The sequence below is a fragment of the Garra rufa genome, chromosome 16 (assembly GCF_049309525.1).
Source record: "Garra rufa chromosome 16, GarRuf1.0, whole genome shotgun sequence".
Taxonomy (NCBI): Eukaryota; Metazoa; Chordata; class Actinopteri; order Cypriniformes; family Cyprinidae; genus Garra; species Garra rufa.
The window spans coordinates 29,475,025-29,487,825 of NC_133376.1; the positions used below are offsets into that span (position 1 = coordinate 29,475,025).

A 12,801-nucleotide genomic window follows, 5' to 3' on the forward strand; every position below is an offset into this window, starting at 1 on the left:
ATTATAATCTATTATAATACTGATAATTAAGTATTAATTATAAAAAAATAATACTTTTATTTAGCAAGGATGCTATAAATTGGTCAGAGATGATGGTAAAGACATTTATAATGTAATAAAATATCTTTCTAATATTTCTATCGATAAATGCTGTTCTTCTGAACGTTCTATTTATCAAAGAAACTTGAAAAAATTCTACTCCGCTGTTTTCAACAACATATGTTTTTTGAGCAGCAAATCAGAATATTGGAACGGTTTCTGAAGAAACATGTGACTGGAGTAATGATGCTAAAAATTCAGCTTTGAAATCACAGGAATAAATTACATTTTAAAATATATTCAAATAGGAAACAGTTATTTTAAATAGTAAAAATATTTCAAAGTTGTACTGTTTTTGCTGTACTTTGGGTCAAATAAATGCAGGCTTGGTGAGCAGAAGAGACTTCTTTAACAACATTATAAATCTTACTGTTCAAAAACTTTTGACTGGTAGTGTACGTAGAAAGGAATGAAGGTTAGCACTAGATTTCTCTCTAGATAAGCAGAGCTAGTCTCTTTACAGGTACAAAGGTCAAAGATAATTCTGCTTGCTTTTTTTAAAGCTGAAATGATAGATTTTTTTTTAGAACTCTTCATTACTCTGCCCAGTAAGTGTATAATTTTTAAATGAATATTGTTAGCACCTTTAAAAATGTTCAGACATCTTAACACACATTCCCATAAACCTCATACATACATTTACAACTTAAATGAGGAGAGCACTTCTTATCTGCCTCAATACACCGTCTGTTGCTGTCTGCACATCCAGACACTTCCACTTTGCTTGATCATCAACATTATTAGTCTGAGAGCTTGAATAAATCATGAACATGTGCAGCTGACCAAGTAAATCTTTAAGAAGACACCGTGGTGATCATCGCTTATTAGATGCATTGCATCTCTTCAATGTTTACCTGTGCATCCCAATTGGAAATCTGAATAAGAAAACATTTATTTAACAGTCTTAGAATTACCAGCAGTTAAGTGCTGCAATTACCACATCATGTATTGATATGGTCTTGTGATGTATGTTTATAAATCACTTTTAAACAGTCTGGGCTAGAAGGTTGTTGTAAAAAATCAGATGATAGAGGGTTTACAGGTTTGAGTGACTCAGCAAGCAAATTTTCAGGCTCTGTGGGCCTGACTTTTCTGCCTTTGATCACTCATTAATCAGAATTTACACACAGAGAGCAATTATAAATGTAAGTTAATATTTAGGGATTACATTAATCTACCCACTATTGCCAAAGCAGATGAAAGTGAGTTTTACTTATGACTCATGCAGTTTTGCCTTTGATTTAAATGAATTCATATAACCTCTCACATCTAACTTCAAACTGCCACAGTGCACTACTTAGTTCATCTATATCTATATCTATATATATATATATATATATATATATATATATATATATATATGGTCTATTGTACAGAATTGGTCCAATGCTGCCCCACAACCAAAAAAAAAAAAAGTATTCAGGACGTAGTTGTTTGCTAAGATCCTTTTATTATCTGTTTAAACCTACAATAATATTTAAAATATCAGTAAGCTTAATATTTATATATATATATATATATATATATATATATATATATATATATATAATCATAATTTATTAGGTACTTTTAAGTAACGAGGTGGACAGGTGGCTGTCCCGAATGAAAATTTCAATTTATGAACATTATATCTTTTCAATTCTTTTAAAAAATGAAGTACAAAAAATATATATTTTATATTGTCTTTGTAAATTATGAAACTTTATGTAAGAAAAATGTTTCCCGCATTTTCATGTCACTACCGAAACAGTGTATGTTTTAGTCCATTGGCTGAGACTGATTTTAACTACACTCCTAAATTTATGACCTAAAAAGATTCATGTGTCACTCTCTCTCATAGCTACATGGTGAGTAGATAGGCCCCATTATTTTGAGGTAAATGTGTTCAAAAGTATGAAAAATCTGTGTAACTTCAAAGAATGTCACTACCGAACACTATTTTTCTATAATTAAACACTTTTTTTGGGAGTTATTCCATAAAATGTAGCTGTTCAGAACTGTGTTAGCTAACCATGTGCTGATTAGCGTCTTCTAGGTTCAAAAGTATATAAAATTGTCTACTGAAACATTTGGTTGAGTTTCTGTAGTGACATTTTTGTTTTTTTGGGTGTCATCCCATAAAATTGTCATGACCGAAACATTTGGTGGAGTTTCGGTAGTGACATCTTGGTTTTTTTGGATGTTATCCCTAAAATTGTCACCACTAAATGTTTTGATCATGGCTGTTTCGGGTAGTGACAGTTTTATGGGCTAACACCCAAAAACTACTGAAACTCCACAAAATGTTTCGGTCATGACAATTTTATGGGATAACACCCACAAAAACAAAATTGTCACTACTGAAACGGTCACGAGCGAAACATTTGGTAGAGTTCTGGTAGTGAAATATTTGTTTTCTGGTTGTTACCTATAAAATTGTCACTGCCAAAACATTTGGTGGAGTTTCGGTAGTGACATCTTTGTTTATTTGGGTGTAGTCTCGCGTAGCCAGACCTTCAGACTGACGGCTGAAGGTCTGGAATTCATGGCAGCTTTAATTGGCCAAGGCCCGCCCATAAGGCCATTTGACCGACATGTCAAACAACCAATCACAGTTCGTTTCGTTCAGCGTCACATTTCGGGGTGTAGAAATGCCCCCACAACAACAGACTGGCATGCAACAAGTCAGTCATTGAAATAACCAGCATTGAAAGTTAACGAAGAAGAGGGAGAACAAGCAGTAAGTCAGTAATTTGTTCGCGAACGTCGCAAATGTGTATAACAACAACGACGTCTGCATAAGCACCTTTTAGCAAAACGCGAGTAAATCAGTCTGCGCTTTGTTTCCCGGCGGACCGAAAATAAACGCGACACTCGCGTGTTCCGGATATCCGATCAAATTCAACTAATCAGATGACGACTTCGACATTCCTGAAGTGTTTCCAGTTAAGTGTACCATATGCATCAGACGTTTAGCCAACGTTCCGTGGGCATATTTATGAGCTAACACCCAAATACAAAGATGTCACTACTGAAACTCCACCAAATGTTCTGGTTGTGACAATTTTATGGGATAACCCCCCCAAAAAACAAAGATGCCACTACTGAAACTCCACCGAAACAGTCATGATCGAAACATTTGGTGGTGACAATTTTATGGCATAACACCCCAAAAAACTAAATTGTCACTACTGAAACAGTCACAAGCAAAACATTTGGTAGAGTTCCGGTAGTGAGATATTTGTTTTTTGGTTGTTACCCATAAAATTGTCACTGCCAAAACATTTGGAGGAGTTTCGGTAGTGACATCTTTGTTTTTTTGTGTGTTATCCCATAAAATTGTCACCACCAAATGTTTCAATCATGACTGTTTTGGTAGTGACAGTTTTATGGGCTAATACCCAAAAAACAAAGATGTCACTACTTAAACTCCACCAAATGTTTTGGTAGTGACAATTTTATAGGATAACACCAAAAAAACAAAGATGTCACTACCGAAACTCCTCCAAATGTTTCAATCGTGACTGTTTCGGTGGAGTTTCAGTAGTGACATCTTTGTTTTTTGGGTGTAATCCTATAAAATTGTCACTACCCAAGTATTTGGTGGAGGAATCAGTAGTGACATCTTTGTTTTTCTTTGGAGTTATCCCATAAAAATTGGCACTACCAAAACAGTTACAACCGAAACATGTCATCATTGTTTCGGTAGTGACAAAAGGAAACACATAATCTGGGAAATAAAATTTTAGTACAGTTATGATTTACATTACATCATTTTTTTGTATTTTGGTTTGTAAGTTAAAATTCTGTAGTGTGATAAATATTCCAAAACTTTCTGAAAATACAATATGAGAATTAACTGCACAATTACTAGAAATATGTACCTTGGATATTATACTTTTGCATACTATTTGCATTCCCAACTCATGTATAGAAACAGCAGTTTTTTTATTGTTTTGCCAAGACTCACGTTCTTCATAAACCTGACTTTAATCTGATTTGTGCTCAAAGAAATAAAAACTGTAAAAGAAAATAAGTAATTTTATCATTTATTTTCTTTTAAGTACAAACAATTTTCATAAATATTTCCCTTAGGACCTGTAACCAAATGAGCAAATAATTGCTTTTAATTTTAAAAATATGCAGGTAAACACCCATTTACATAAATACAGACATTTACATACAGTATTTTTTCTGTGCTGTGCTGCCATTTTATTCATTATATGTACAGTTTATTCAGTTAATGTATGATGTATGACAGCTGCAAATCAAAGTGTCAAATGTCATTTATAAAACACCGTTTTTGTAACTAAACAGTAGAATCAGACATAAATAAAAAAAAAAATAACACAGTCACCTAAAATCATATTTTAGGGGTTTCAATTGCACGTGACATGATTGCCAACAAAAGCTTTTTTTCTTGTATGATATTCATGAAATGTACAGGAAAAAGACAAATCGGAATAAATATAAAAATATTACAGTGTATAGCTGGCTACAGTAAACCACCTGACATCACATGTGGTAGTTTTGCAGTGGTACAGTGATATGCATATGTAAACATTTTCGTTTTTCAAAAGGTATGCTGTTTTTCTCTCTTTAGGGACATATTTGAATAGTGCTTGTAAAAATGAATCATTAATAAATAGTTAAATAAAGATATCAACAGCTCTATGAATCTGGCCTGTCTCTTGATGCTGTTGAGTTCCTAATTTCATTGTGCTCCACAACTGTAACCGTGTTAAGGCCTTAAATAGGTCTTGAGAAAACACAATGTTTCACAACGCACAGCGTTGTTTTAATGCTCTTTTCCCCCCCTAGGTAGTACTCTTCTTATTAGACTAGGAGTAGTAGCATTTTTACAGACTCTGAGAATGTATTGCACTAATCACGGTCTGTTCACTACCTTTTGCCAATCTCATTTTGTCTGAGGAACTGCATGTTGTTGACGCTGTCGGCCAGCTCGGGATACTGCTCCACCGACAGCACGTAGTATCCGTCGAAGCCTTGCACTCGTCCCGTGCCGAGAAGCTGCCTCTTCTCTCCCTCGGTCCATAGGCGGGATCCTTCCTCTCCGTTTCGGACCCGCTGCTGCTCACGTGCCCACGAGACGGCGAGAGCCCTCTGTCGGGCCAGCTCTAAAACCCGCACTCGTTCCTCATCCAGAGACGCCCCGTAGCGCACGTGCAGGGTGAGAGCCCCCCTCTGAAACTCCACATCTGCGAAGCGGCGCGTGCGGCCACCTAGCACAGCTGTGGACTGCGACACCGTCACGTTCACCGCGTTCTCAAGTTCTTTCCGTCCGCTGGTGAGCCGCAACGCTGCCAGGTCTGCTTCGGGAGAATTCATTTTAACAAAGAAGTGCGTGTCTTTGCCGTCCACAATAAAGTGCAAGTCTTTCAAGTAAAGTGCGCCGTTGAGGATGTTGGCAACCTTGACGCAATCCTCATTAGCCAGGCTCAGTGCGCGGGTTATCACGATGCCCTTGTAAAGGGCCAGCATGATCCCGCGACCTATCAATGAATCGCTCGAGGCAAACCACAGCCAGGGTTTATCAGCCCTTTGGCTATGGCCGAACTCAACCTGTGGCAGATCCCCGAATGTTAGAAATGCTTCGGCTTGTCGGATGACGTGCTGCTGGACTGCAAAGCTGGGCTACAAATGAAAAAGACGATAAACAGTTTATACAAACATGTGGTTCTACTGGCATTCCATGTGATTTAAAAAATAAAAATGGAGATATTATTAATTTACTAAATTACTAAATGCACCTCATACCTCTATTTGTCAGGGTATCAATATAATATAATATTTTTATATTTTTCCTTTTCGTTTATATAAAGTTTCAGTGATTTTGCCACAGATTTTTTTTTGTGTCTGTAAAGTTTTTATTATTTTTTTATTTCAGTTTTTAGTTATTTTAGTACATCAACAATTAAATAAAAAAGTAGATACATTATTTTTACTTTACATTTCTTTTTGAAAAAGTAGAAAAATGTAACTTTTATTTTATTACATATTATTATTATTATTATTATTATTATAAAAATATACCTGATACATCTATTCAAAGATGTAATGACATATAAAAACTTACTGTCAGGTTATTAATATAATATTTTTATATTTGTCTTTTTAATTTGTAGAAAGTTTATGTGATTTTGCCAGTTTTTTTAAATTTCTGTATAGCTTTTATTATTTTTTATTTCAGTTTTTAGTTATTTTAGTACATCAAGTAAAACATATTGAGAAGTAATTTTTACTTTACATTTATTTTTGAAAAAAAAAAAAGTAGAAAAACATAACATTTAATACAAATTATTATTAGTAGTAGTAGTAGTAAAAAATATACCTGATTTATTTATTTGAAGATGTAATGATACAAAAACTTACTGTCAGGTTATCAATATAATATAATACATTATAATATAATATAATCCAGAACAAATGTCTAATTCTATTGTAGTATTCTCACATTATACTCTTTTTATTTTTATATTTTTCATTTTAATTTATTTAAAGTTTTAGTGATTTTTATTTTTATTTTTTGTCTATATAGCTTTATTTATTTTATTTTTAGTCTTTTTGTTATTTTAGTATATAAAACATTGTTTTTACTTTAAATTTATATTTGAAAAAAAGTAGAAACATTTAACATTTATTTTATTTTATTACAAATTATTATTATTATTATTATTATTTGTATTATTATACGAAGATAACATAATATAATATAATATAATATAATAATCCAGAACAAATTTCTAATTGTATTGTAGTATTCTCACTTTATTTTGATTATTCTACATGTTTATTTTTATATTTTTCATTTTAATTTACATAAAGTTTAAGTGATTTTTGTCAGGATTTTTATGTCTATATGGCTTTTATTTATTTTTATTTTTAAATTATACAATGTTTTTACTTAAATTTCTTTTTGAAAAAATATATAAACAAAATATTTATATTTTATTACAAATTCTTCTTCTTCTTCTTCTTCTTCTTCTTCTTCTTCTTCTTCTTCTTCTTCTTCTTCTTCTTCTTCTTCTTCTTATTATTATTATTATTATTATTATTATTATAAAAATATACCTGATACATTTATTTGAAGATGGAATGAAACAAAAAAAACTACTGGTTATAATATAATATAATACTGTTTTATGAATTAGTTTTTGTTTTTATATTTTTCATTTCTGTATATATAAATGTCCAGTAATTGTTTTTCTTAGTGAATTTTTATTTCCATTTTTTAGTTATTTTAGTACATCTAGTAAAAAAAATTGAGATAATAAATTATTTTACTTCACATTTGTTTTTGAAAAACAGAAAAACATTTTATCATTTTATTATAAATAATTGTTGTTATTATTATTATTATAAAAATATACCTGATATCTTTATTTGAAGATGATAATACAAAAACTTACTGTCAGTTTATCAATAATATAATGTAACATAATATAATATAATAATGCAGAACAAATTTCTAATTCTATTGTACCATTCTCACTCTATGTTTATTATTATATTCTGTTTACACTGTATTTTTATACTCTGTATTTTTTATTTTTTTTAACTTGTATAAAGTTTTAGTATTTGTATTTGTATGTCTATTTTTTTTTTTTTTTTTTTTTTTTTATTAGTTCATTGTATTTCAGCTAATATTAATGTTTTCCAAGTGATGAAATAATGACATATTTTTTTTTATACTAGTGCATCCAAAGTAAACTTACTGTCAGGTCGTCCCAAACTTGACTCTTGGCCAGTTCATAAGAGGCTTGTGTCATCTCAGAAACAGGGATAGGGAAACCAGGGATACTATTATGTAGATGAAATCCAAATGTGACCAGCCAGCTGTTCACATCTGTAGCAAATATCAATGAATACATTTAAAATCATAATCTGCAACGGGTGGAATGTGCAACGTATAGCAGATATATTACTTGCAGAACCTTTAATATGCAAAAACCGTAAATGCAGTGAATCCATGCCATACCTGTTAAGTAGTCTCGAACTTTCTGCACTTTACTTATTGGATTGTTGTTTCGAAACATATAGAGATTGAAAGGGCCCGGGTTCTTGCTGATTTTCTCCCACTGCATAAAGTCAGGTGCATTCCAGCGACCCGACATAATGTCATAATCCCGCACTCCAAAATGAAGCAGTTTTGTCACAGGATCATAAAGTCCTCCATGAAACCCAATCACCAACTGGATATCAGGATTGGAGTCTGAGTAGACCTCACCGTAGGCCGTATAATGAACCTGCTTGAGAAGAGCGCCATCGCTGCCAAAAACAGCCAATGGGGTTCCTATGTTATCACAAGCTATGTAAAACTCTGCTCCACTGCTGATCTCCATCGCAAACAAGTGTCCCTGCAGGTCATAGTATAGAGAGGTAATCTGTGAGCTGGAATGGTTGTAGACATGTGTTATCCTGCTTGGGTAGCTCAGATCAGCATAGAAGAATTGCAGATGTTGTCCCATGCTGGACTTTGTGGAAACTCTTCGTCCCAAACCATCATAACGGTACTGGACGGACCAACCGGTGGATTTACTGTAAACACGTTCTAGATGTCCATTGGAGTTGTACTGAAAGATCTCAGACCCTCTCTGGCGAAGAAACCCATCTTCGTCCAACTCATACTGCAGGTCTCCAAGACGAGTTATACGGTCTCGTAGGTCATATCGTAGAGGCATGATTCTGGCACTGTTTGCTGGACTCAGCAGGTGTATGTTCCCGTTTAAGTCATAGCTATAGCGCCAAGTCATTTTCTCATTGAGGTAGACGGCCTGCAACTGCCCGTCCACATCGTATTCATAGCTGTACTTGGTGGCGTTGGCGAACGGGCCAATCTTCATCTCCCGCTTGGTGACTCTGCCCATATCGTCATACTGGATTGTGATCCAGAAAAGCAGAGAACGGAAGAGCTCGTACTGAATCTCTCGAACTCGTCCGTGCCCGTCAAAGTGTTTGGTGTAAGTCATGACAGAGGTAGAGATGATCTGGTTGATGTCATAATAGATGACGCCAAATTTGCCAAACTGCTCCACCTTCCCTGAGATGTCATCATACTGGTAAAGATCAATAGGCAGCGGGGTTTCGTTGATGACCCCCTGAATGCTCGTCACACGCAGACTACTGTCGTAAGCGTAGTCGAAGCGAGCATTCACCATCCCGTCTTCACTGAAGCGGTAGATCTGCCGGTCCACCAGTGGGCCGAGCTGCCTGTATCTAATGGTGCATATAAAACCCTCACTCTGCAGATTGACCGTCTTCAGCACACCTGCCGTCTCGTCGTAGGTGAAGCTGACGCGAGTGCTGTCGTACAGAACCTCTGAGAGTTTGTTGTGCCAGCGGTACCGGTAAAGGACTCTCCGACCCGTGCCCAGCTGTGCCACTCTTAGGAGCCTCCCGTCCTCACTGTAGTCCACAGCGACGGAAGCGTTGCTCTCAGGCATATGGTAAAGGTTGCGGTAGTAAGACACCGAGCGTATGGTCTCCATAGTGTATCGTGCCACACTAGGCATTGTGACTGCAGAAAGGCCTCCCTGAGGGTCATATTCAAAGACGTACTGCCTCTGACTTGCCAGTATCAGGACTGTGGACTGAAACGAAAAGAAAACTTGCATAAACCAGGGTTCACCCCACAAATTCAAATTCTCTTATTAATTACTCACTCTCAAGTCCTTCGTTCATCTTCAGAACACAAATTGAGATATTTTTGATGAAATCCGAAAGCTTTCTGACCCTCTATAGACAGCAACGACCACATTCAAGGCTCAGAGGGTAGTAAGGACATTGTTAAAATAGTCCATGTGACATCAGTGGTTTAACCCTAATTTTATGAAGCTATGAGAATACTTTTTGCGCGTAAAGATAAGCCATCGTGGGATTCTCGTGAACGTGTCGAAAGACTGACACGGAAGAGAAGATATTGTTGAAAAAAGTTGTTATTTTTCTTTTCTTTGTGCACAAAAAGTATTCTCGTAGCTTCATAAAATTAAGTTTTAACGACTGATGTCACATGGACTATTTTAACGATATTTTAATACCTTTCTGGGAATTGAACGTGGTAGTTGTGTTGTTGTCTATGCAGGGTCAAAAAGCTCTCGAATTTCATCACAAATTTGGTCATTTGTGTTCTGAGGATGAACAAAGGTCTTACGGGTTTAGACAAAAACAAACAACATTTGTGGTAAGCAGTGTATGTGTACAAAGGCATTTTAGTGCCACGTTAAAAAATCTACGATTACGAGATCAAGTCGAAATATGTTTCGAGAATAAAGTTAAAATTATGAGAATAAGGTTGAAATCGCAAGAATAAAGTTGAAATATTTTGACAGTAAAGTCAAACTTATGAGAATACAGTCCAAATGTTTTGAGAATATGCATGCGCACACAATATTCTTTAAATATTATAACTTTAATTGCTATGATTTAATTCTCATTTAAATTTATTCTCAAAACATTTACACTTTATTCTCGTAATCACAACTTTATTCTTGAAATATTTCTTAATACATTTTTGACATGGCATTAAATGCCATTGTATATGTGTGACAAAGTCTACTGAGAAAAATTCTTGACTACTTTATAATGAAATAAAAAATATAATGAGAATAATGAGATTTAAGTCGAAATAACGAGAAAAGTAAAAATATTTCAAGAATAAAGTGTGACGGAATAAAATAAAATTAAGAGAATAAAGTAAATGTTTCGAGAATGAATGCACAAGCTACACTCTCTCAATATTTAAAACTTTAATTGCTACGATTTAATTTTTGTAATTTCAAATTCATTCTTGAAACATTTCAACTTTATTCTCAACACATTTCAACTTTATTCTTGTAATTTTTACTTTAATTTTGAAATATTTTGACTTTAGTCTTCTTAATTTCAACATTATTCTCGAAATAGTTTGACTTTATTTAATCTTGTAATTTTAGATTTTTTAAAATGTATTAATGTGGCAATAAAATGCAGTTGTATATGTGCGACAGAGTCTACTGGCAAAACTCTTGATGTCTGCTTTATATCGCATACATCACCAAAGGCAATTTCCACTGGCCTGTACCTTCTCCAGATAAGTGTAGCTCCAGGTCTTCCCATCAGGAAATGTTCTGGAAAGCAGACGGCCTTGTCCATCATACTCGGCCCTCTCAGAGACAGAGCCCCAGTGTATGGCACTCAACTGCCCATTGCTATTGCGAGTGAGGTTGACAGGCAGCAGCTTGCTACTTGGCATCCAGAGAGTAGGCTGACCTGCTGTGTCATAACCAATCTTCAGAAGGAATTTACGGTGATCATCATAGATCTTTTCAATCCTCAGAGCTCGGTCATAATCAACAGACAAAATGTTCCGTCCATTTACCTTGAAGTGCAGGCAGGAAGAGAGACACAAAATTGGTATGGAAACAGCAAAATGGCAGAAAATTGGCAGAGCAGCCTTGGTTTCTGTTCAGAAAGTTTGACTTGAATCTTTGTATTTAATAGCTTAAGTTTATAAAACGAAGCAGCTCTGTGGCATACTCAAACTATTAAATCATCTTCCAAAGTAGGAATAGTCAATTTTAGAATAGATTTGTTTAAACTCATTTTTTACTCTCCTCGATTAGCCAGGTGCCACATTTACTCAATAGATGTAATTTCTAAGAATTCACATCTGAAAAAAAAAACTATAGCAAGAAATCTTACATGATTTTCAAATTGCCGATTATGACTGAGGTCAAGTCAGATGTCAAGTGCTTTGTGTTACAACAAAGTTAATAGATTTAGCAGCAAAATAGTCCTGTGGTTTCTTTCAACAAGCAATAGGCTTTTTTAAACCATTTCTTTGTCCTCTATAATTGAACTTAATTACGTACTCGTAACTTGCGTCCAAACACTGTGACCTTTGTTCTCGTCTGCTCTTTACGAAACCGCCATTCCACCAAGTTTTGCCCACTGTCATCAGGTAGGGTCATGTTTCTTCGTGCCAGGGTAGGGGAGGATGCACCAGCCAAAATATGTGGCTCGGTCTGGTAGTGCGTGTTCATTCCATTGGCATACAGAATCCATAAGGAATGGTCGTAACCAATCACATAGTTGTTCTTCAGCTGATCTGCAAAACACAAAAGACAACATATATATGACCCTGGACCACAAAACCAGTCTTAAGTAGCACAGGTATATTGGTAGCAATCAGTGTTGTTTTTGACAACGATCTTAGATTTAGTCTTAGTCTTAGTCTTTTGGACTAAAATGCTTATTAGTTTTAGTCAAATTTTAGTCACTTCTAAATGTGATAGTTTTAGTCCAATTTTAGTCGACGAAAAGTCAAAAAGGTTTTAGTCTAGTTTTAGTCAAAAAAAGGGGAAAAAGTCTTTTAACAAATGAATGTAGGTCAGTAAGTATTTTGCTGTTGGGTAGTGTCACTTATAAGTTGTGAAAATAGCAGATCTATAGTTCAACACAATGTGAGCTTCCGGATCGACTATTTTCACCAATAATTACAATAATGAAGGAATGGTTTTAGACATAAAAGACATATATTTGAAATACACCCATAGGTCCTCTCACCGTTTGCGACCACCCTGTGTGCAAACTGCCGCCAGACTGTCTGTCTGAGTGACAACAATGTGACGTGTTGAGCGTAACCAAACAAGGATAGAATGCTAAAACGGCTTGCCATACTAGTATGGCAAAGAGTATTTAATGCTAAAACGGCTTGCCATAGCG

General features: G+C 34.8%; 1 protein-coding gene across 5 annotated transcripts in view; it reads right to left on the reverse strand.

Moving 5' to 3' along the window:
* Positions 1 to 4,157: 4,157 nt before the first annotated feature.
* Positions 4,158 to 12,801, reverse strand: part of LOC141287931 (teneurin-3) — a 137,221-nt gene continuing 128,577 nt past the window's right edge. For all 5 annotated transcript variants that reach the window (XM_073820037.1, XM_073820036.1, XM_073820035.1 and 2 more), the window contains 5 exons: positions 11,949 to 12,184; positions 11,159 to 11,455; positions 8,078 to 9,689; positions 7,815 to 7,945; positions 4,158 to 5,733 (listed from right to left, as the gene is read on the reverse strand). In XM_073820037.1, the coding sequence (XP_073676138.1) occupies positions 4,981 to 5,733; positions 7,815 to 7,945; positions 8,078 to 9,689; positions 11,159 to 11,455; positions 11,949 to 12,184 (3,029 nt within the window). In that variant the 3' untranslated portion in view covers positions 4,158 to 4,980. The remainder of the gene's footprint in view (positions 5,734 to 7,814; positions 7,946 to 8,077; positions 9,690 to 11,158; positions 11,456 to 11,948; positions 12,185 to 12,801) is intronic.